The sequence below is a fragment of the Leptonychotes weddellii genome, chromosome 1, assembly GCF_054177405.1.
Source record: "Leptonychotes weddellii isolate Sample4059 chromosome 1, ASM5417740v2, whole genome shotgun sequence".
NCBI classification, from domain to species: domain Eukaryota; kingdom Metazoa; phylum Chordata; class Mammalia; order Carnivora; family Phocidae; genus Leptonychotes; species Leptonychotes weddellii.
The window spans coordinates 84703300-84729371 of record NC_138369.1 but is presented as its reverse complement, the minus strand read 5'-3'; the positions used below and the strand labels follow the sequence as shown (position 1 = coordinate 84729371).

Genomic DNA, 26072 nt, shown 5'->3' with positions numbered 1-26072 from the left:
ACGGAACCCTTTCCCCTTTATTTTTTTCTCCTACTCTGCTGGTTTCATATACGCTTTTCAGTCTTCTTCTTTTAAGTAATAGCTATTCCTTGTTGACTTACTTAAGTATCTGTCCTCTATCCTTGAAACGTTACCCTGAGTTCTTTTATCTTCTTGATTGCTTCCTTACCTTGTAAATATACTTGTTATTGTACATACCATATGATATTTTAATTACTTATTTACATGTCTATTTTCCCCTTAGACAGGGAACTTGCTGGGAGAAGTCTATGTCTTACTTGTTTTTGTATACTCATGTAATAATTCTCAGTAACTGCTTAATGGATTAAAGATTAAAACTTTCTAAATGATTATAATCCCACAGAATGTATTATGAACTATATTGTGTGAACTCATCAAAAAAGAGCTGAAAAGACTTGCAGATATCAGAATTTAATTTTATCAATGTTTATATCATATATTCCTTAACATTAAGTTAGTTTCTATTTAGGAAAATATACTAGTTTGCTGAAGTTATGTAAAAATTTTCTTTCTACTTTTAGGAAAAACTGATAAAATATGCAACAGATAGTGAAACAGTGGAACCTGTTATCTCACAGTTGGTGACAGTGCTTTTGAAAGGGTGTCAAGATGCAAACTCTCAAGCTCGGTTGCTCTGTGGGGAATGTTTAGGGGAATTGGGGGCAATAGATCCAGGTCGACTAGATTTCTCAACAACTGAAAGCCAAGGAAAAGATTTTACATTTGTGGTAAGTAATGGTAATTTGAAATGACAAGAAGAGTTCTCTGTCCTATTTGAATTTCTATATTTCATTTACAAAGAACTATTCAGGTTATCCTTAGTGGCAATATGATCTAAACTAGACAATTTAGGTAACTTCATAGTTTATTCCTTAATACTATTTGCAGATATCTAGTGCCAAAAACAGTAAAGTTGGAGTCCAGACTAGTGTGCTGTGTTTTTAAAAAGCTTCCCAACCTAATGATGACAAATAGTTAAAACCTAATTAATTATTTAAATATTACTATTTCAACACTATTGCTAAGTGTTTTCATGGGAAACTAATTTCCCAGGGTGTCATAATAGTGAGTGTATAGAAAAGTTTCCATGGTCAAATGTTTGAGAAATCCTGTAAAACAGAATCAAACAGAACATCTGATGTATCATTTAATGTATGCACTATGCACATCCAAAAGGAGGGTATGTTAAAATTATTTCTTCAAGTGTCTCAAATGACTAGGCTTCTACAGCATGCAATTTAGGAAATGCTGTATATACAATTTTCTTTTTAAAGGTTAAAAAAAAACAGAAATGAGGGGCACCTGGCTGGCTTAGTCGGAAGATCGTGTGATTCTTGATCTCAGGGTCACATTGAGTGTAGAGATTACTTAAAAATAAAATCTTCAGCAACAACAACAAATCAAAACCAAAAAAAAAAGAAAATTGTTGGAGCTCTGCAGGAGTCGAACGATTCTAATACTCTTTATAAAGTCTAAAAAGCCTTAGGTTTGGTTTCTTGGCTACAGATTATGTTTTAGCCTTGGTACTAAACTTAGTTTAAACCTTAATGTCCTTTCCTTTTCTAAGTTAAATTCACCTAGGTAACTAAGTTAAATTAACCATGTAAGGCACAGTACAGTTTAAAAAAATTTATGCACCTTAGACTTGATTTTTTTCTTTTTCTTTTCTTTTTTTTTATTGAGACTGGAGTAGAAGATTCAATCTTCGCCTTTGGATTATTGATGGAACTAACAAGAGCTTACCTTGCATATGCAGATAATAGCCGGGCTCAAGATTCAGCTGCTTACGCCATTCAGGTAAGAGTATGTATAGTCAGTACTGGCTTTGTGTTACTGAATTCTAGTAAGAAAGTTGTAAATCTGTATGTTGAAACTTATTTTTGCAAACTATCATTATCAAAGTTCATAATGATCATAATATAAGTTCATGATAAAATTTCAGAGTATAGAAGTGTACTCTCTCAACAGATTATTATAGATACTTTGGAAAATTTTCTGTGTATTTAACAAATATATATGTCTTTTCCACCACACAAGGAGGTCATATTACTTATGATGTTCTGTAACTTGATTTTCTTTTGTGTTCAATAGTCTATCTTGGGTAATTTTCCGTTTCAGTACATAGGTCTCTAATTCATTCTTTTCAGTTACTTAATATTCAATATGGATGTACCATAATTTGTTTAAGAAATTTATTTAACACATTTAGAATGTGTTCAATGTTTTGCTTTTATAAGAAATGCTTCAGAGAACATACATATATTTCTGAGCACTTGAGTGAATATAGCAATAATATAAACATCTAGAAGTTAAAATATGTCACAGAGCAGTACAGAATTTACATTTGATAAATTTTATCAAAAAAAGTTTCCCCAGTTTATACTTCTTTGACATACCGGCCTTTTATCAGAATTTTAAATCTTTGTCAATGTGACAGAGTAAAAAATAGTACCATTTTACTGTAATAGCATTTAATTATGAGAGAGGTATATCATCATCCTTTAATATTTATTGCTTTTTTGGGCAAATTTTCTCTAGATGGATCTTTGCCCATTTTTCTCTTGGTATAGATCTTTTTTATTGCTATTTAAGACTTATTTGTGTATAATAGAAATTAACCCTTTGTCAATCATACATGTAATAAATATTTTTCCAGTTTGGCTTTCTTTGCCCTTTTTTTATGATTTTTTTTCAAAAATTTATTTTAAAAAATTTTCTTTGTTTTGTTAGATATTCAGGTCTGGAATTCATGATGAGTGGTCTCAGTTTCAGATATAAATATGGAGGTATTCATTATAGAGATGGTATTTAAAATTGTGATCCTGGATAAGATGATCAAGAGTGGGAGTACAGGTAAAAAGATTCTAGTAATTGAGCCCTGGACACTGAGAGATCAGTGAGAAAAGCAGGGAATAAGTAAGAAAACTGAGAAGGGGCTGCCAGTAAGGTAGGAGAACGTGGTGTTTCAGAAGACAAGAAAGTGTCTTTAAGGGAGAGTGGAAGAATGAAATAGTAGCTGGGAAGGAAAGAGGAGTGAAGATAGGAGAAATAACAGTATGCTTATATGTTGCTTGGGAACAATTCAGAGAGGAGAATAGATGATGTAGGAAAGAATTGATGTAATACTACTTTTAATAGGCAGAAAGATGTGGAATATAATGTGCAAGTGGAGGGGTAGCCTTAATTAAAAACAAAAGCAATTCATCTGTAGTAAGAGGAGAGAAGGCTGGGTAGGTATGTGGGTAGGAGTTATGGAAGTCTCTTTGGATTGCTTCTGTTCTTTTCAGTGAAATACGAAGCAAGGTCTACAATTGTAGGTATATTAGTCTTTTTTAAGAGTATAAATGGTCCCCCCTAAAAAGAGAGAATTGCTGATCTGCCTAAGAGGGTTTTTGTAGCTAGAGTGACTTTGCCAAACATCAAAAAAGCTGGCTTCAAATAAAATTTTACTAATATTTTGAAGTTAAATGAAAATGGGTTCTGAATATTTCTGTATTTGAACTTCTCATATACTTCCTTTTACTAAAAAATACTAAATATAAAGTATGTATTTTTCTAGACAGTGCTTATATTTATAAATATTAGGAATACATCTATTGCAAATGGTTATGTTCAGTGGAATTGGAAAGAAAGAGTAATTAGGTGATAGAAGATAGAATATCCTAACATATTTGTCTTGTTTTGAATATTAATATTAGAGGCAAAGATTTTTTTCATTTATAAAATCTCAGTTTTATTTTCAGGAAAGTAAAATAAAACCATTTAATTTGGGGGCTTGAATAGTAAAATGGTCTTTAACATTTGCATGTTCTTTTCATAATTTCTTTTTTAAGTAAAACTCTTATCACCAGAGTGGGGCTTGAACTCACAACCCTGAGATCAAGAGTCGTATATTCTACCTGCTGAGCTAGCCAGGAGCCCCTTCTTTTCACAATTTTAAGCTCAGTATTTTATACCTAGAATTTGAGATATTTTGAATTTTTAAAACTATTTTGGATTTGTAGTTGATTTTGTTAATCAAAGAATTATACTGCTGCAAATATAGACAAATCCACTTTTTCCTCCAAATAGCTCTTAATCTTAGATTCCAGTACATATTATATGTATAGAACACAAACTGCCTTCATGTTCAAGTAGTACGTAGTCACAGCTTTATGACCTTAAATAGTCACCTAAATGGTTTTAAGCATTGAAATAGATGTCCTAAGGAAGTTCGCAACCCCCAAATTTTATAATTCTATATATTTAAAAATTATTTTTATCACAATTATGTATAGAATGTTGATGAGCATAAAGATTTATCTGCTTCACTATAGATTTACAAATGTAAAATAATGTATTTGTAGGAGTTACTTTCTATTTATGACTGTAGAGAGATGCAGACTGATGGCCCAGGTCACCAGCTGTGGAGGAGATTTCCTGAGCATGTTCGGGAAATCCTGGAACCTCATCTAAATACTAGGTCTGTAAACTCATTAAAACCATTTTTATAAAATTGTTTTTAACTTTATAAAATTAGTGTCATTTTTTTTTTTTTTAAAGATTTTATTTATTTGACAGAGAGAAACACAGCGAGAGAGGGAACACAAGCAGAGGGAGGGGGAGAGGGAGAAGCAGGCTTCCCGCCGAGCAGAGAGCCCGATGTGGGGCTCGATCCCAGGACCCTGGGATCATGACCTGAGCCGAAGGCAGACGCTTAACGACTGAGCCACCCAGGCGCCCCTAATGTCATTTTTTTAAAGATTTATTTATTTATTTTAGAGAGCGCAAGAGATCGTGCATGTGCGGGAGGAGGGGCAGAGGGAGAGAGAATCTTCAAGCAGACTCCCCACTCAGTGCAGAGCCCAATGTGGGTCCTGATCCCACCACCCATGAGACCATGACTTGAGCCGAAACCAAGAGTCAGACGCTTAACCAACTGAGCCACCCTAGGCGCCTTATAAAATTAATGTTACGTTTGATATAATTTTTTAGCATTAAAAGTATTTTCAGTAGTCTGATAATGTATTTTCCACTGGGATGATGCCTATAATCTTGTCAAAATGAAAAGTACAGTCTGCTCATTGGTTAAATTCTATAATTTTAAATATTTAGATGAATTTATTGAAGCTAAAATGATTGATTTTTTTTAATTCAGTCAGTGATACTTTGAAAGAATCCACTCTAAATTGAATATGAGTTTAATAAGCTTTTGATAGGCATAATTAATATAGAAATTTAAGAGTTTAAAGCTAGTTCCAAAGCCATTAGTAACCCCAACTAGAGATTAGAGATTTCAACCCTCCAACTTCTCTTCATGAAGATATTTTCTCCCTCTTCTTTTTTTTTTTAAAAAAAAAAAAGTATATTCTAACCTCTTTTTCAATTTTAATAATTCTGTTAGGACTGATTGAAATCTGGACACCTGGGTGGCTCAGTCGATTAAGCATCTGCCTTCGGCTCAGGTCATGATTCCAGAGTCCTGGGATTGAGTCCCCCATCGGGCTCCCTGCTTAGCAGGGAGCCTGCTTTTCCCTCTGCCTGCCGCTCCCCCTGCTTGTGCCTTCTCTTTCTCTCGCTCTGTCTGACAAATAAATAAAATCTTTAAAAGAGGGGCGCCTGGGTGGCTCAGTCGTTAAGCGTCTGCCTTCAGCTCAGGTCATGATCCCAGGGTCCTGGGATCGAGCCCTGCATCAGGCTCCCTGCTCTGCAGGGAGCCTGCTTCTCCCTCTCCCACTCTCTATGCTTGTGTTCCCTATCTCGCTGTGTCTCTCTGTCAAAAAATAAATAAAAAATCTTAAAAAAAAAAAAAATCTTTAAAAGACTGATTGAAATCTATAAAATTATAGAGTATACTTGGTCACATACTTACTAGATATGTGACCATGGATAAATTACTTTACTTCTTTGAGCTCTGGTATAGTGCCTAGCCTTGTAGTAATTTCTTTATAAAAGCCCTTAAGTATGCATACCTATTTGCTAGATATCTCTTTATATTTAGAAACCTTTTAAATTTAGAACCTTTTATGTGTAGAAACAGATGGGCACAGCTGGTAAAAACAATGAAGCAATGGAATGGGTAGAGAATATTAATAAGAGAGTTCTTGAAGTGAAGGACCATGAAGACCACGCTGGTTAAGGAAAGAAGTAATGAACATATTACAGATCAGGAGAGTTTAACAGGGTCAAGGGACAGAAGATCTCAGTGATAGAGAGCCAATGTGTTAGCATAACTGGGTGAAAGAACTAGAAATTTAGGAAGGTAGGGCTATAGAGTAAGATACCTAAGTAGTTCATTTTGGAAGTGAAGAAGTTTTTTTGTATTGGCAAGGGAGTCCTGATAAAGAAACAGAGGAAAAAGTCATTGGGAAGTTTTGAGTTTGATTAGTTGGTCCAGCCAGCCATTGAAGTCACTCAGGATGGTAAGACATAGGGAAAAAAGAAAACCCAGAAATGTACTAAAGTTATCAGTGAGTTTGATAATCAGCGAGTTTAATAGATACCCATAATTGAGGAGTAGAGAATGGTATGCCTGGGTGGCTTGAACCTCAAAGGAACAAATCTTTCTTATACAAAATGGAGTAGAAAGGATCAGAAAGGAGCACTGAGGAAGAGGAGGAGGCAGACTCAAATCCTTTAAAGTACTTGGGGCATGCAGGATGACTTTCCACCCCACTATTAACAAGGATATAGGAAGAGTAGTGTCTTTAGCCATATTTTAGTAAAGCAAGGCAGTAGTGGAATAGTGGTGAAGGAGTTGATAAAGTTTTTTATATGTTTTATACTGAAGTTCTCAACAGATGGATATATATATATATATATTAATAAGCAAATTTTCAAAATTACAGGTATAAGAGTTCTCAGAAGTCAACAGATTGGTCTGGAGTAAAGAAGCCAATTTACTTAAGTAAATTAGGTAATAACTTTGCAGAATGGTCAGCATCTTGGGCAGGTTATCTTATAACAAAGGTAAGAGAACTCTTCAGAATTAATTTAATGAACAGAAATTTTAAAGGAAACCAGAACATCTATCTGAATATATAGCACAATAGCAGGCACTGAAATATGTGTGCTGATAGTGATAGAAATTTTTGTAGAAAGTGTTTACAATAGTAACAATTTCTCTATTGTTACTAGTTTCTGGGTAAGAGGGTAATTATTTTATCAAGCAAATTACTATGGTCTTTGCAAAATATCTATTACATTATGTCTGTTCATTTTCCATTGTGAAATGATACTGTTTAAAAAGTGACCAACTGAGGGCGCCTGGGTGGCTCAGTTGGTTAAGCGACTGCCTTCGGCTCAGGTCATGGTCCCGGAGTCCTGGGATCGAGTCCCACATCGGGCTCCTGGCTCAGCGGGGAGCCTGCTTCTCCCTCTGACCCTCTCCCCTCTCATGCTGTTTCTCTTTCTCTCTCTCTCAAATAAATAAATAAATAAAATCTTTAAAAAAAAAAAAAAGTGACCAACTGAGCCACATAGGTGCTCCAAGTTTCTTGTATTTTTATGAACATACTGAAAATATATTATGTGAAATGTAGAATACCATTAAATTAATTACTTCCAGATCTGGAATCTTTGATTTAGTTTAGTTTTTTGTTGTTGTTGTTGTTTTTTAAGTTTTTAAGTGTTGTTTTTTAAGTGTTTGTATTTGAGAAGGAAAAAATCTTGAAATTTTAGTAAGAGAACAGTAATGTTGGCAAATCTAATGTTAGGTCATAACAATAAAATTTGACTCTAATCCCAAGTAATTTAGTTTTCTATTTTTCATTTTTCTCCCTATAGTAATTACTGCTTATTATTATTAAAAATGTGAATCTTACACTTAATGTACTGGCCCAGAGTATACATTTTGGTTACTTTACTCATCTCTGTGCTCTGGGAGTTAATACCCTGAATTTAATGTTATCTAACTAAAATATACTGTAATTCGGGAGGTTAATCTGTAACAAAACATGATGCATCCAAAATAACTAAGGGGGAAAGGCCATTTATGTTGAGGTGATTGACATTGCCTTTATGGGTCACAGCAGTTCAGGCATTTTGAAATATTTAGAGTGACCAGAGAGGTGGTGATCTGAAATCCTTTTTGCATGAGTATGCATGCCCCTCTCCATACAAGAATACCCACTCTGCAATGATAAATGATCTCGTGTGGTTTTTTGACATTAATCAAATAGAGTAAAATGTATAAAATTACTTACTGTCCCTAAACCATTTGGGTTTACAGGTTCGGCATGATCTTGCCAGTAAAATCTTCACCTGCTGTAGCATTATGATGAAACATGATTTCAAGGTGACCATCTATCTTCTTCCACATATTCTAGTGTATGTCTTGTTGGGTTGTAATCAAGAAGATCAGCAGGAGGTGAGAGATACCATTTTATTTGGTTTCTGTTTGTCCAAACATTTGTCCACTAGTAATTAGTATTAGAAAAGCTACATGTTAGGAAATGTAGATCAGTGTATGGCTAGCTGTGTATGTACATGTCTAATTCTTAAAAATCTTTTTAACCTTTTATTTATCGAACAATTATCCAATGCTTAGTGCAGAAAATTAGAAAGTATATATTATATATGCCCCAATATACATAGAACATTTTGAAATAAAGAATACATAAGAAATTACTGATAGTGATTTTTCCTGGTGAATAGTACTGTGGATTAGGATAGGGGAAGGGGAATATTTTAGTTTTTGTTTTACAATATTTTGTAAAAGTTTCCTTTTTTAACCACATAGATATAACACTTCTTTTAAAAATGATTATTTTTTTTTTAAGATTTATTTACTTACTTGAGAGAGAGAGAAAACAGGATTGGGGAGAGGGGCAGAGAGAGGGCGCCCAACACAGGTCTGAGCACAGAGCCCAATGCAGGGCTCGATCCCACGTCCTTGAGATTATGACCTAAGCCAAAATCAAGAGTTGGATGCTTAACTGACTGAGCCACGTGGTGCCCCCCAAAATGATTATTTTTTATAGCATAAGTAGTAAGAAACCAACTGAGAGTTTTGGAGGGGAGGGGGGTGGGGGGATGGGTTAGCCCAGTGATGGGTATTAAGGAGGGCACTGCATGGAGCACTGGGGGTTGTACGAAAACAATAAATCGTGGATCACTGCATCGAAAACTGGTGATGTATAGTGACTAACATAATTAAAAAAAAAAAAAGTAGTGTATTACTATGTTCTTAATGTAAATATTTGAATTCTACAAATAAAAGTGTACCCTTTGACTACCATTCCTGATCCCACATCCCCAGAGGTCATCACTGATATTAATTTGATATGTATATTTTCAAGGGTGCCTGGGTGGCTCAGTTGGTTAACCATCTGCCTTCAGTTCAAGGCATGATCCCAGAGTCCTGGGATCAGGCCCTGCATCAGGCTCCCTGCTTAGCAGGGAGCCTGCTTCTCCCTCTCCCTCTGTTGCTCCCCCTGGTTGTGCTTTCTCTCTCTCTCTCTCTCTGTCAAATAAATAAAATCTTTAAAAAAAAATTTTTTTTGATGTGTAGATTTTCAAACCTTTTTATTTTTTAATGCAGTTGTTAATCTGTTGAATAGTACTGTGTACTATTACTGTGTACAGTATACTGTGTATACTGTTGAATAGTACTGTGTACTATCAAAAAAAAAGTTTTTTTTGATAGTATCATAGTAGGTATTCTGCAACTTGCCTTTTTTTAAATTTACCAATATATATTTATTGAGCCACCTTTTTTTTATTAATGCTGTGTTATATAATCCTTCCATTTTGTAGTTGTACCATAGTTTAACTGTTGCCATAATAATGATTATTTCCAATTATTTTGTTCTTACAATGCCATGGTATGCATTATGATGATTTTTACTTGTGAAAGCGTTTGTGTATGTGTTTAGGGTGTATTCCAAAAAATAGAACCATTGGGTTATATGGTATTGTACATTTAAAATTTTATTAGAGACTATAAATTCATCTGTTCTGACTTATAGTTGCCTTAGAATGCTTGGTCTTACATGTAAGATAATAGCAAAATGATATTACATGGTACATTATTAACCATAAAATGAGTTCTTCTTAGGTTTATGCAGAAATTATGGCAGTCCTAAAGCATGATGATCAACATACCATAAGTACCCAAGACAGTGCATCTGATCTATGTCAACTCAGTACACAGACTGTGTTCTCCATGCTTGACCATCTCACACAATGGGCAAGACACAAATTTCAGGCACTGAATGCAGAGAAATTTCCACAAAGCAAATCAAACAGAGATAAAGTAGATTCAGTTGGTGAGTCATAACTTGTGTTTGTTTTCTTCTCTTAATTATTAACCAGTTAGCTACTTCCTGTATCAATTCTGTAATTTAAGCATTAGCTTTTTAAAGACCTGTATTTTCCTACGTACCTTTTTTTTCCCCGAGGTAGCCTTTTCACTGAGAAAAAGCAGAGAATTTATAGTCAGAAAACCTCTCTTTAAATTCTCACTACCTTAGGCAAGACAGATGCCTAATTTGTCTTTGTATAACATAGGATTAATATTATTTCCCTTAGAGGACTGAGGATTAAATGAGATGATGAATATATAAATTGTAAAATGTGAAATAAATGACGTTAATATTGTTAATAACTGACCCCTCAATGCTTAAACCGTTTACTCCATGTCTCCTCAGTGTATTGTGTGTATTTACTCTGTGTCCCCTCAGTGTACTATGTGTATATACACATACATATACATACAGATGTATACATACATATATATATGTAGTAAAGTGTTCTTTATCCTTTTTCACTTATGACGTACTCTGCAATCTTTTTCACATGTAAGTTTTAAATTTCAACTGTTAATTTCATTTCATGGCCTATTCTTTTTTTCTACTCTATTCATTTCATTCATTTTATTTTTTTGTTTTTCCTGTCTCTGGTAGTGTTTGGTATCCAGCGGTCTCTCCAAATATGCTTAATACATGTTACTACATTACACCCTGCTATACCAAATATGTGCAGGTTTTTTCCTGTGGTATTACAACTTCCACTAAGGTGACTAAAAGTGGAATCTCATTAGAGTTAAAAATGCCCGCTAGGATAGAAGCATTTGGTGAGCAGAATTATATTCATTCTGCTTCTGTATATCTCAGCTATTTTAATGGAAATCACATGTTTTGCCCCTAGACTTTGAGGCTAATTGAAAAAAGTGACTGTTTAACAATCCTTAAAGAGACCTTCACTTACGCAGTTCTCAGTTTGTGCGTGTCTCCCTCTTGTTCATGTACGTGAGGAAAGCACATAATTCCTATTGTTAAGCACAATAGCTTATTTTTCTGAAAGTTTTTGGACTTGCAAATAAATATCTGGGGGGATTGTCTTTCTGAGGAGTATGGCTAATTATTGATATATTTTCCATTGATTTAACAATTTGATGTTTGTTCCTATTTCTGCATGTGTAAATGGTTCTATAAAACCAAATACAACCTCTATCTCCATTTCTGCTAACATTAACATTACAAGGGAAATACTAGTTTTTAAGAATAACATTTGTAATGGTTCAAAAATACAGTACTTTTAACATTTCTCATAATTTAAATGATCTACAAATTTTGATGGAATCAGGGACTTATTTTAAATATAATTGCTTTTAAATTTGCCATCTTGATTATTTAAATTTTGAAGAAACTTATCCTATTCTCTACATACTGTTATGAATTGCTACTAAAATTTATAAGTTTTAAATAAGAATTCATAAACGGGACTGCCCTCATTTTGAAGTTTCCAATTTAAGTCTTTTCTTAGATTCTTGAAAAAAATTACCCTAAAGTATTTGTGATTTTACTTCAAAGGCACTTCTACTTTGAATTTTCGTTAAAACAGTCGATATTGTTTATGTGGCAACAGAGGAAAAAGATTGTTAACAATTCTAGGCTTTAAAAAGAAGCTATTTCGGTAATTCTGCTTTTTCCCTACTGTTATACTGTCAGTGTTTTTATAGTCATCATTAATATATAACTCATCTTTGTATCTTTTGTATCATCTTTGTATCTTTTCAGCATTTAATACAGATTTACTCTTAGAGTTTTTTTAAGTTTTTATTTAAATTTCAGTTACTTAACACACAGTGTAATATTAGTTTCAGATGTACAATATAGTGATTCAACGCTTCCATATATCAGCTGGTGCTCATCACAAGTGCACTCCTTAATCCCCATCATCTATTTCACCCATCCCTCCAGCCACCTCTCCTCTGGTAACCATCAGTTTGTTCTCTAAAGAGTCTGTTTCTTGGTTTCTCTCTCTCTCTCTTTTTCTCCTTTGTTCGTTTGTTTTGTTTCTTAGATTCCACATATGAGTGAAATGATATGGTATAATACAGATTTACATTTAATCCTCACAACAACATTGTAAGGAAGGCAGGACAATACTAATACTTCCCTTTTATATATGAAGAAGCAGAAGCTCAAATAAAGTTAAATATTTCCAAGTAAGATAAGTGATAATGATGGAGTTGGAGCAAGACTCCTCTGAGTAATCCTCTGGTAGTTACATTCTAAGTATGATACTCTAATACATTTAGATTAATTTATTTAGTGAACTAAATTGAATTTAAATAAATTAGACTTTAAATCAACACTTTTAAAATTTCATCTTATAAGTCTTTAATCACTCAATTTTCTTTTTATAATCTAGTATCTACTGCGGATTATGAAGACTATCAGAGTGTAACTCGTTTTCTAGACCTCATACCTCAGGACACTCTGGCAGTAGCTTCCTTTCGCTCCAAAGCATACACACGAGCTGTAATGCACTTTGAATCATTTATTACAGAAAAGAAACAAAATATTCAAGAGCATCTTGGATTTTTACAGGTTTGAAATTAATACAGTAAATTTAATGATGTTTAATATTGCAAGTCTTTTATGTTTATATTGTTCATTATATTGAGTGTTTTAGATGCTATGCTAGCTACTAGATATTTATGAGCACTTTAGAAGCTTACAGATTAGTGGGGAGAGATAAACATCAATTTGGTGTAAAGTGATATATATGTGCCCTGAGGAAAGGCACTTAAGTTATCCTCTGTGTGGGGTAGGAGATGGGAGTGACCAAGGGGTCAGTACGGGCTTCTTGGAGACAATGTCTAAGCTGGGTCTTAAAGAATGGATGGTAGATAGGTAAAAGAAGGAGGTAAGATATTTCAAATAGAGGCATCAGTATGGAGTTGGAAATGGTGGTATGCCATGGTCAGAATGGTATTTTAGCTAAATGACTATGACAGTCATGGAGGGAGGGTTTGAAATAGCTATGATGCAAGGGAAGCAGGCCATTGCTATTCTTATGAGAAATGTGGGCCTGAATTTGGGGTGGATGGGAAGGGGAATGTGCTGGTTGTAACAGGAATCAGGCATGACAGTGCTGGTGAAATGATGGCTTAGGTAATAATATTTTGATTGTGTGGGGAAGGAAAAAAAAGGGAAGGTGGGGCTAATACAGGGTGATTAAATAAGAAATTGGTAGACTTTTTTTTCAAGTCAAAAGCAAAAAGTAGTGAGAAACTGAAAAATTAGTAGGTTATAGTCTTTTTTTTTTTAAGTTTTTATTATTCATTTAAGTAATCTCTACACCCTACATGGGGCTCGAACACACAATCCTGAGATCAAGAGTCTCATGCTCCTTCTGCTGTGCCAGCCAGGCACCCCGGTAGCTTATAGTCTTTGGATGAATATAGCCTTCATCCAAAATGTAGCCTTCTCCTGTCTTTATTTTTCTCCTTGTTTAGCTTTGAGTCTGTTGTTCATTATTAAAATCATTCCCTTACAAAGATGTTCACCCTTGTCTTTCTCCCTCTATGTGATAACTCACTTTGTAAAATACCGTCCTTGGATAAACTCATCCATCTGCCTTGCCAGTGTCTTGCATTTAAGCAGTTGAACATTGCTGGAGAAACGTCACAGTGGATTTTTAACTGCTTTTACTTGAAGTTTATAATCTGAGACCTCAGCAGTACTCTTTAATACTGCCATCTGTGTTTCTCTAGTAAGCCTACCTTCCTGCTCTTCAGGATGACTATTTTTTCTCATTTCTCAGCTTCTACCTTACTTACTCTCAAGTAGTAATCTTGTTTTATCATCATGGAGAAAATGGAAGTTAGACGTCCACCAAATTTGAAAATACACTGACTTCTGCACCATATCCTTTTTTCTTCTCTTATGTTATTCCTAGGGAAGGATCCCTTCCTGTCAAAATTCAATCCTCCTATTTGTGTTCTTGATTTCAATCCTTCAATATTGCTGCTTTCTCTAGTATCAATAATTTATCTTCCTCAGCTGGAGTATATAGACACGCTCTGGTATCTTCCATCTTAATTTTTAATAATTCTCTTGGTCTTACATTCTCCTTCAGATACTGCCCATTTCTCTGTCTCCCTTTGTAGCCAGTTTTAAAAGAACTCTATCTTCTCTATATTCACTTTACTTCCCATTCATTTTTTGACCATTCCCCAACAAGACTTCTTTCTCTATTCCACTGATACTACTCTTGCTAAGAAAATCAGTTACCTCCATGTTACCAAATCCAATGAATGTTTCCCAGTTCTCATTTTCTTAATTTCACAGAATCATTTGACCACTCCTTTTTCATTAAGACATTTGCTTTTATTCATGGCTTCTGGGATATCACATTGTCCAGCTTCCTGTAAACTACTCTGGTTTCTCTTCTCAGTTTCATTTGTTAGTTCTTTCTCTATTAATATAGAAGTACTCCAGTCTCCTTCCCTGCCCCTGTGTTCTCCTCTCTCCCTGCTCATTTACTAAATCATGTCCTTTCCCCCTGCCTTTAAAGAACATTTTTGTGCTAATTGCTGCCAAATTTTTATCTTCATCCTGAATATCTCCTTCAAACTCAGATTTGAGGCATCTCAATATCAATATATTAAAATACTTATTTAAAAATTTTGTAACTCTTTTAAACTGTATTCAACAGAATTTATCAAAAGTTGGATTTAAAGAGAGTTCAGGACCTTGCTGTTCTTTGTAACTCTCATTATCAATAACAATTACTAATGTAGATTTGTATTTAAGTGGAACAAAGGTGTTAAAATAATAAGATGCCTGGAAATAAGTTTATAAGTTTACTGTGAAGTCTGCCTTGAAGCAAATACTTACTGTTGCTTTGAGAAAAATTCTCGTATGCTCTTTTCACATAAATTGGTGGTCTTATAGTTTTATTTCTAGTTGTGTTTTTTTCTCTTATTTTATTATTTTGTTATGGTTGAACAAAGAAATTGTACGCTGCTATGCATGAACCAGATGGAGTAGCTGGAGTAAGCGCAATCCGAAAGGCAGAACCATCTCTGAAAGAACAGATCCTTGAGCATGAAAGCATTGGCCTACTGAGGGATGCCACTGCTTGTTATGACAGGGCTATTCAGCTAGAACCAGACCAGGTAAGATAATAAATGAAAGGCAACATAATGAAAAGGCCCTAAACTAGGAACTCTGGAGATCTTAGTTTCAATACTGTCTCTACAGGTGTCACAGTGTGTCTAGAAAATAGTTAATCATCTCTGAGCTTGAGTTTCCTGAATGATAAAATTAGAAATGTGAGATGATCTCAAAAATCCTTCAATGCCATTTCTGTGACCTTAGAAATCCCCCAAATGAATGAGGCTTGCTGAGGATAATATTTATATTAAGCTGTGTGTCCAGTTACTCAAATGTATACAATTTTAGTTTGCAATAAAAAGTATAACATATATGTCAATTTTTTAATAATAATTGTGATTTTTCTACAGCCTAGGAAACATTCACATTTCACATGCCCTCTATCATCATCTGTGAATTTCCGAAATGGTCCCTTAGAATCACTAAGCTACAATTATAATGGGGGCAGGTTAACATATCTCATGTTTACAAGGACAGGAAGGGAGTTTAGAATTACTGATTTATAATCTTGGCTTAGATTCTCTCTAATCTTGGAATATTGCTTTTTGTTGTATTTGACATGTTTATTTTCTCAGAAGCTCAGTGTAGAAGGTCTTTATTTTTCACAATCTTGTTTTCAATTTTAAAGAATACTGCATAATCCTATATAACTTTTTAGTTACTAAAGCCCTAAATCTATATTAATGTTATTGTGAACATTGAGTTTTAATTTTTGTGTGAGAAATAGTATTGCCAGTAATCTTTAAACAAAATATTAAAGAGTACTCCTTATTTGATTTGATTTGATTTGAACTATTTGATTTGAACTTATTTGATTTGAACTAAAAATTAGACCAAATCTGGAAAAAATAATAAATTCAGTCTGAGAATTTTTTAGGTTGTCTATGTATTTTTTTAATATTCACGTGTGTTAGGACATTGCTGGGGGCTTTGCCATTAGGCCAAGCAAGTCAGTTGCTGAATTAAGAAGGATAGGCTTAGTGAGGCAAGTAGTACTTTTTAATGAGTATCAGTTAAACTGTCTTTGTTTCCCAGGGTATATTTGAAATGATAATTGCTATTTAAATATTTTTAAATTTCTAGATCATTCATTATCATGGTGTAGTGAAATCCATGTTAGGTCTTGGTCAGCTGTCTACTGTAATCACTCAGGTGAATGGAGTACATGCTAACAGGTAATATTTTTTTAAAGAATTATTTTCTTTTGTTATTATATCTGAATGGGAAAAGTTTAATTAGTGAATTAGGTTGACATAACATTTATTGAAGAAACAAAGTCTTTTTTATGTTTTCGTGGTGTTGGAGATATGCAACAAAAAATATTTTTTTCTACTTTTCCACAAGTTGATTTAGCACTTAATAGCTCATCTTCTGTCCCATGAGTCATCCTTGAATTTCATTTGCTTTAAGACAAACTTTCCAGAGCTCACCTGCTAAGGGTGAGGCTCATAGGAACATATCCAAAAAGTATTTAAGCTCTGTCTGCATTATCAATACCAGTTATTTTCTATGTTGGGGAGGGGAAAACCTTGTGACTGCTTTCTAGAACACCACTCAGACTGTGTGGGTTAATTTTTCCCTAAAGGATTGATAAAAGTGAAAGCTGCCTTCCTTTCTTTAAGAAAATGTGTTTGTTTTAGCAAACCAAATGATGCAAAAAAGTAGTACTTATGTTGTGACAAGGATTAAAGCTGCACAGTTCTTCTGGTCTGGGGAGTAACTGTGGAGGTTGGTTCTGCCCTTGAAGCTGCCTTGCTCTGAGAGCTAAAAGACTTACTTCTTGATAAATTTACCAGATGCCAACTGACTATTGTGGGCAGTGAGATCTGATCAAAAGGGATGGGATCTCGGTTAACCAAAGAGCACAATGGCCACCATTTTTAGTTAGGACTCTCAAAACAGTTCTTCTAAGTATAGTTTCTATAAATCCCAAACTGATTTGTAAAGACCACAATTCTATAATGTTTGAGAGCAGAGAAGCTCACTGTTAATCAGATAGTTTCACATAATGGAATTTATGAAATGAGAGAGGAAGATTTGCAGAGGCAGAGAAAGAATGGTTATATGTTTTAGATGTTTCTCTAGGTTAGTTGAGAGACCTTATAAATAAAGTAGTTTGGGAAGGTTTTCATGACTCAAGCCTAGGTGTCAAGTTTCCTAATTATGCATGCTGGACAGTTAGACTCCTCTTGTCTTCTTTTTGGATCTGGGATACATAGAGCCTCTTGATCTTTTTTTTTTTAAAGATTTTATTTATTTATTTGACAGAGACACAGTGAGAGAGGGAACACAAGCAGGGGGAGTGGGAGAGGGAGAAGCAGGCTCCTGGCAGAGCAGGGAGCCCAATGCGGGACTCGATCCCAGGACCCTGGGATCACGACCTGAGCTTAAGGCAGATGCTTAACAACTGAGCCACCCAGCGCCCCGAGCCTCTTGATCTTTGAGCTGTGAAAAGTCAAGTGTCAATATTCAGTCAAGATTGCTCTGTCCTATTGGATCAAATGGTCATTGAGGACGTGTGTGTTCTCTGGAGAGAATATTTGCATTTAAACAAATATTTCTCCAAAATTATTGACTGTATTACTATTTTTAAGGTACCTGTTTTTGTGGATAAGGTCTCACAGCCTGATCTTCATTGCCTTTTAGTACTTCTTGGTGTAATGCTTCGTATGGCACATCCTCTCTAGATAGCAAATCCTGCTAATTCTACTCAGATTTTTATCTTAACATTTTGATATTTTGGCATATGGTGCTGAGCTTGTAAAGTTATTCACAACTGGACTTCAGAAACTACATTTCTAGTGTATTTCTTTTAGCCTTGTTTTAAACCGATTTGGTAGAATTCGTATTTAGAAATTAGAGGGTATCCAGTATTTATGCTGCTATTTTAGGGGTTTTTTTAAGTAAAAAATTCACTCATTTATTACATTTTTTAAATGTGTTTTTACTACAGAAAGAGCAAGGAGGACTTTTAAGGACATTGATCCCAGCCTCTCTCATTCTTTTACCTCGTTTATAATATGAGGATATGTGAGCCTTTCAGTGTTATTAGATAATTAAATGGAAAATGTGCCTAGCCCAGCATGTAGCATATAGCGGATACTCAAATGGTATGATTAATAAAAAGGAAATAATGGGGAAAGCCTAGCTTCTTCTATGTAGTCATGATACAAAATATCACTACCCCATCTTAATGTCACATAAGTAGAATGCTTAAAAAAAATAATTACCAATGTCATACTGGTTTTATAAACCCAAATTTTAAAGTAACTGAAAATAGTTTAATATATATTGTAGGTAGCTAATTTTATATCCTTTGTTATGCCATTGACACATCATTTGTAACTTTTTTTTTTAAGATTTTATTTATATATTTTAGAGAGAGAGTGCATGCACGGGGAAGGGTGGGGGGGCAAACAGACTCCTTATTGAGCAGGTAGTCCACTGAGCCCTTGACTCAATCCCAGGACCCCAAGATCATGACCTGCGCTGAAACCAAGAGTCAGGCGCCCAACCAACTGAGCCACCTAGGTGCCCCCATTTGTAACTTTCTTAAGCCCTTATTACTGAGTGTCCTATGCACCCCCAACTGCCCCAGACCTACCCACCAGCTCCTATATTTTTGCCTTAAATTTAATTCAAAAATCCCAAGTTCTTAGAATTGCTTACCTCTCAATGTGTATATGTTCAGTTGGCTCTTTTTCCTTCCTGCCCTTTGTTTAAGTTAAGCACACAGCTAATCTTACAACTGCACTTTGTAATTATCCAGGCATTGATTCTGTTCTAATACATGGCACAATTTAATTTGTTATGGAATGGCATTTTTAAATGGCCCTTTTAGAAGAATTACTGAAAAAATGTTTTGGGGGAATGGAAAGTTTAAAAATTGGGGGGTTATTTTGGATGGAGATAATTATTTTGTATCTAAGTACAAAATACAATATAGTACAACAAATAGAGCAATAAATAAATACAATAAATAGAGTTCTAAAAGAAAAAATCTCTAAATGCCACTTTAAATAAATAGTTGATATTGGCTTCTCTTAATAGGTCTGAATGGACAGATGAATTAAACACATACAGAGTGGAAGCAGCTTGGAAATTGTCACAGTGGGATTTGGTGGAAAACTATTTGGCAGCAGGTAAAATTACTTCTTATAATATAAGCAGTTTTAATATGCTATAAATATTCAGACTTAAGTAGCTAAGTAACATCTATAATTAATCTTTCAGCTTGTTTTATAATTGCCTTGTTTAGTTGTTCAAAATAGAATGAAACCATCTGTTCCAGTATTTTTGCTGACCATTTTACCAAATGAATAAAGCTTGTTTTGGGGCCGTATGGCATTCCTTGACTCTACATTTATTTTTCAGATGGGAAATCTACAACATGGAGTGTTAGACTGGGACAGCTACTATTATCAGCCAAAAAAAGAGATATCACAGCTTTTTATGACACACTGAAACTAGTGAGAGCAGAACAAATTGTACCTCTTTCAGCTGCAAGCTTTGAAAGAGGCTCTTATCAACGAGGATATGAATATATTGTGAGGTATATGGGGGGTGTCCATCTTTATATTCCTCGTGTATAATGGTCTTCTGACAGACTTGGAATGTTTTGGTTAGTAAATAAGTGATAGTATATTTGGTATCATGTGCATCTACACACAATGGCTCTTTTATTCCTTTATCTCACAATCACCTTATTTTTTTCGGTTTTATTTTGTTTTGTTTTTTAAGTAATCTCTGTGCCCAGCACGGAGCTTGAACTCACAACCCTGAGATCAAGAGTCACATGCTCTACCAACTGAGCCAGCCAGGTGCCCTCCCCCTTTAGTTTTTAAAAAAACGTTCTAATATATATCCCTTTCATTGGGAAGGCAATTATGAGACTTCTAAAAAATAAGAAAAATATCTTATATTCATCCTTTTGTAATGTCATATTGTACTTGCTCTATAACTACTCTGTTAGTATAGACATCTGTGCCTGGCACTTTGGTGCTCAGTGTTTTTTAGTTTCCTCTCCTTCTCATTTAGAAATGCATTTGACATTTTCCTCCCAAAAAATGTAGGCATTACACTAGTAGAAAGGAAAATTAACTTTTAGAGGTAAGGAAGAAAACTATGAAAAACATTTCAGGTCTGTTAGTTCACCTGAGGAAAATAATAGATGTTATAATTTAAAAAATAAGTAAGAACAATTTTTTTTTAATTTAGAAGAATTTACTGTAATTTGTATTGCCCCTTTGGTAATAGCTTAATGAAATCATAGGTTGGACCACTGAGATTAAATCTCTTCTGTAGCTACTCAGCTGCGTCCTTGAACACTGAGTCATAGACACTGAGTATTATAGATGGAAGAAAAGCTAGTGTGAATGTGTCATGAGTGTCTCCATCATTCTTAGAAAAAATAAAATTGCATCATTTCACAATATTTTGCTGGCATCTACTATGTCAGGCTCTCTTATAGAGGCACCAGCAATATATGCAGATATTTCTGTTGATTTATAGTGGATCTGTATTTTCTTTTGTTGTTATATAGGTAATAAAATTCATACACTTAAATTTAGTTTTATATACCCCTCTCCAATTTAATTAATAGGGATTTGGGGACCATAGCAAAGCACTAAACATTTAAATCAACATAAGTTGTGTTTTATATCCAATTTAAAAAGATAAAAATATTACTGTTTATATACCAAGAATATATATTGGTTAAAGTTCTTCCAAAGAAAACTTCACATTTCAGATTCTTGATTGCTAATTTGAGTATGTGCTTTGTATATGAGATTAATAGGCTGAATATGATAACATTTTAACATAGGCTTATCTGTCTTCAGATTGCACATGTTGTGTGAGTTGGAGCATAGCATCAAATCACTTTTTCACCAGTCGCCAGGTGACACTTCCCAAGAAGATTCTCTAAACTGGGTAGCTCGACTAGAAATGACCCAGAATTCATACAGAGCCAAGGAACCCATCCTGGCTCTCCGGAGAGCTTTATTAAGCCTCAACAAAAGGTTTTCATACTTCTTTTTTTTCATGTCAGTAATCATGAATTTACTATTATATTTGCTTATTACTTGGGAATATTTATCTTTCTTAATTTTCTCTCTGAATCTATATTTTTCTATTATCAGTTGTCAAAGCAATACTATGTAAGTTGAAATGAACCTAGAACTTGAGAATTACTTTTATATGCAATAGATCTTTTTTATTGTTAATATATCTGGGAGAGGTACAGATATAAAGTCAGTATTATAGTTTTCATAGACTTGTAATTGACAAAAATTGAGCACGCTAAGAAAATTAAAATTAGTTTTTTAACAAATTAATCTTCTTTGATTTCTTTGAAATAGTATATTGATAAGGTTCCATGTTAGGAAGAGATATTTTCAGTTAAATTGTTGAGTATACTTAAAAATGCTCTTTGCCCCTGTTTTTGTCACATTCATTTAGACCAGATTACAATGAAATGGTTGGAGAATGCTGGCTGCAGAGTGCCAGAGTCGCTAGAAAAGCTGGTCACCACCAGACAGCCTACAATGCTCTCCTTAATGCTGGAGAATCACGACTTGCTGAATTGTATGTGGAAAGGGCAAAGTGGCTATGGTCCAAGGTAATGGCCAAGAGAACATCATCGTGTGTATATATGTATATATTCTGTTGTAAATGATCCCTAATCCACGTTCAGAATCGTTTTCTGTCATCTTTATCATTCTACCATAATTTAGAAGAAACCGTTCCTTCTTTCCTGAAGTCCCTAAACGTCTTTCCATTTCAAGATGAAAGTGCAGTTCTTTTGGTTTTCATCTGTTTTCCTTTTTTTTTCTTGAGGGAAGCAGCCAATTTTTACTTTGGTTTTACTTCCTATATATATATAGGGTGCATGTAGTAGGCACTCAAAAGATATTTGTTAAATGAAAATAACACTGTTCCCTACTTATATCCTTGGTAGATAATTAGTCCAGTTTTATTGTCAAGATTAATTTCTAATCTAGCCTATCAGGAAGGGCTTAGCATAAGAACAAAAGTCCCCAGCAATCCCCAGATTGAAGCAATAGTAAATGAGAAAGAGGCTTTTTGAGTATCTGAACTACTTGCAAAGATTATGCCCCAGATTTAAATGGTTATTACTTACATATCTCCTTATGCTTGCCACCAGTCTAGAATTAGTAGTAAGCATTGCATGTTCTGAAATTGACATTTAGCAACTATAGCTGGTACCATCTGTGATTGTGGAGGCGAAGGTAATGATTCACCTTATACTTGTCAGTACCTGGTCATTTTCCGAGCTAGCATTAGTCTATGTATTTTAATACCATAAATTCAGTATGTTGAAAATGCAGTATCATTTACTGTTCAATAACTGCTTCTGTATTCTCTGTTTTTCTAAATAGGACTCTATTGTATCCTCTCATCTGAGACAGAGATCTGGGCATCAGATTTGAACTCCTTCCTTTCCCTCATTTTCCACATCTAAGTGGAGACTAAATTTTCCTTAGAAATATCTTTTGATTTTTTTTTTTTTCCTTAAGTAAGCTCTACCTCCAACCTGAGTTTCGAACTCATCACCCTGAGAGCAAGTGTTGCAGGCTTGGGACACCTGGGTGTCTCAGTCGGTTAATCTTTTGACTCTTGATTTCAGCTCAGGTCATGATCTCAGGGTAGAGCCTCCCACACACTTGCTTTCTCTAAAAAAAAAAAAAAAGTTGCGTGCTTTACCAACTGAGCCACGTAGGTGCCCCATCTTTTGATATTTTGATACAAACTTCCAGTTATAAAATAAATAAGTCATGGTGTAATGTACAGCATGGTGACTGTAGTTAATAATACCTTACTGCGGGCGCCTGGGTGGCTCAGTTGGATAAGCGACTGCCTTCGGCTCAGGTCATGATCCTGGAGTCCCGGGATCGAGTCCCGCATTGGGCTCCCTGCTCGGCAGGGAGTCTGCTTCTCCCTCTGACCCTCCTCCCTCTCATGCTCTCTGTCTCTCATTCTCTCTGTCTCAAATAAATAAATAAAATCTTTAAAAAAAAAAAAAAATAATACCTTACTGCATATTTGAAAGTTATAAGAAGATATCTTTTGAATCCTCTCTCTTTCATTCATGCCCTTAGCATTTATAGTCTCTAATAATATTAATACCTTTTTTTTTGAGTCTCCCTATTTCTCTGTGCACATGACTGCAGTTTGTGATCTTTCTAAAATGCACATTGAATCATGTAGCTCCTCTTATTAAAATCTTTTGAAGTATTCTTCATGCCTTTATGATTCAGTCTGACCTCTAGAAAGTATACAAGGCTTTTTCTGATTGAGTTCCAGTCTACCTCTTCAACTTCATTTATCACTCACTATCTCATAAACCCTTTAGGCTTTAGCTAAAACCAGACTACTCACCTTCTCCAAGTAGAGTTATTATTCCTTTTTTTTTTTTCCCCTAAACCCTGAGATCAAGACCTGAGCTGAGATCAAGAGTCAGACACTTAATCGATTGAGCTCCCCAGGTGCCCCAAGTTATTATCCTTTTACCAAGAATGTCCTTCACTGAATTCACTTCCAGGAATATTGCTACTCATTCTTTAAAACCTAATTCAAATTTTCCTTATCTGGTAACTTTTCCTGAGTGCTGCTCTCCTCCATTTTCCTGTATCGTCATATAGGTTTAGGAGATTCCCTTCCTTCTCTGTCCTTAATAGTACCCATATATATTCCTGTTAATAGTTTTTAGCATTGTGTTGCTGTTTTACATAGTCTACTTCCTCCTTGAACTATGAACTTTTTTAAGCCAGAAATTTTGATTTATTCATGTTTGTTTATCCCCAGTCACCTACATATATCTTCAGTTCCTTGTACTTTGATTGACTGTAAAAATGAGTGAATGAATGAATGAATATGAGTTCTACATGAAATGGAGCTTTGCTTCCTTTTTAGGATTTTACTTTTGTAGGAGGGAAATGAGAGATGAACATGAAATTACAAAGATTTATACATAAAACATACTTAATGGACTTCAAGTACTAATAATTTTGTTTTTCAGAAAACAAATATCTTAAAAGGCTGTTGTTGCCATTTTCCTTTTAGGGTGATGTTCATCAGGCACTAATTGTTCTTCAGAAGGGTGTTGAATTGTGTTTTCCTGAAAATAAAACCCCAACTGAGAGTAAGAACATGTTAATCCATGGTCGAGCTATGCTACTAGTGGGCCGATTTATGGAAGAAACAGCTAACTTTGAAAGCAATGCAGTTATGAAAAAATATAAGGTAAGTATGTATAATGCAGTTTCATTAGGAACTTGATCTTTGTTTAGAAAATCTGTAAAATAATTTTATTTTATTTTTTAAAGATTGTATTTATTTATTTGACAGAGCACACAAGCAGGGGGAGCAGCAGGCAGAGGGAGAGGGAGAAGCAGGCTCCTGGCTGAGCAGGCAGCCCGATGTGGGTCTCGATCCCAGGATCCTGGGATCATGACTTGAGCCAAAGGCAGACACTATCCAACTGAGCCACCCAGGCACCCTAGAAAATGTATAAAATGATTTTAAAGTCCATATGGAAGAATACATGTTTAAAAATAGCCAGGAAACTTTTTTACTTTTTAGTGTGTGGAAAGCATAAGAAGAATTATCACAAGGCAAATACACTCAAGAAACCACCACCCAGGTTAAGAAGTAGAATATTATTAGCACTCTGTGACCCACCCTTTCACCTTCCTCAAAGTTAACCACATTGTATCCTGAAATTTTTTAAAGAAACAGAATGTAAACCTTCCTTACTAAGTATTAAGCTTTACATGGATGGTGTTATAAGGGAGTTACTTCCTAATAACGCATGAGTCAAAGAAGAAATTGCAGTGGAAATTTAAGTCATCTGTAATTATAAAATAATTATAATAAACTGAATGATAATAAAATATGACATAACAAAACCTGTAGTATGGGGGAGCACCTGGCTGGCTTAGTCAGAAGAGATATGATTCTTGATCTTGGGGTCATGAGTTTGAGCCCCACATTGGGTGTAGAGATTACTAAAAAAAAAGAAAACTTAAAAAAAAAGAAAAAACCTGTAGGATTCGGATAAAGGGTAAAGCCATTCTTAAAGAGAATTTGAAATTTTATTTGTGTATGTTAGAAGAAAATAAAGCCCCAAAATTAATGAGCTAAGTATTCATCTCAAGGAGTTAGGAAAGGAACTGAAAAACAGAAAAAGTAAAAACAAAGAATGTAGAAGCTTGGAAATAATAAAGTAAGAGCAGATGACTTTTAGAATTTGTGGGGCAAAGTGAGAAAAAGGAGTTCAACAGAGACAGTTCCAGATCTGTGCAGGAATTCACCTGTGTCTTTGGCCGAATCCCAAGCTGCACGTGCATAGCTCAACATTTTGTGAGGCCTGGCAGGAAACAGTTACCGGGGAAAGAACAATCATTTGAGGGATGGGGATGTTAGGAAGTGCTGTAAGAAGAACAATTTCCAGAGCTTACATAGCATTGAGAATCATTCAGAATTCTACCAGCTAGGCAAGAGGCCTCATTGCATACGTAATATATAGAGACTCTCAAAGGGTCACACCTTAGAAGTGGGTTTAATTAGCCCTAGACTAAAGGCTACTCTACATCCATCCTACAAAAGCATCAAAACATTAAAAGGATTAAGCTGATTTGC

At 34.7% G+C, this 26072-nt stretch overlaps 1 protein-coding gene across 3 annotated transcripts in view; it reads left to right on the top strand.

The window, feature by feature from the left end:
* The window catches only part of ATR (ATR checkpoint kinase), a 92558-nt gene that overhangs the window by 39687 nt on the left and 26799 nt on the right, over window positions 1-26072 (top strand). For all 3 annotated transcript variants that reach the window (XR_014147320.1, XM_081827341.1, XM_081827340.1), the window contains 14 exons: window positions 543-749; window positions 1705-1818; window positions 4368-4483; window positions 6849-6969; window positions 8231-8368; window positions 10058-10268; window positions 12658-12836; window positions 15248-15412; window positions 16494-16585; window positions 19461-19552; window positions 19785-19962; window positions 21251-21430; window positions 21870-22029; window positions 24495-24674. Coding sequence is in view for 2 of the 3 variants with exons in the window: in XM_081827341.1 (XP_081683467.1) it covers window positions 543-749; window positions 1705-1818; window positions 4368-4483; window positions 6849-6969; window positions 8231-8368; window positions 10058-10268; window positions 12658-12836; window positions 15248-15412; window positions 16494-16585; window positions 19461-19552; window positions 19785-19962; window positions 21251-21430; window positions 21870-22029; window positions 24495-24674 (2133 nt within the window). In the remaining variant the exon portion in view is untranslated. The remainder of the gene's footprint in view (window positions 1-542; window positions 750-1704; window positions 1819-4367; window positions 4484-6848; window positions 6970-8230; window positions 8369-10057; window positions 10269-12657; window positions 12837-15247; window positions 15413-16493; window positions 16586-19460; window positions 19553-19784; window positions 19963-21250; window positions 21431-21869; window positions 22030-24494; window positions 24675-26072) is intronic.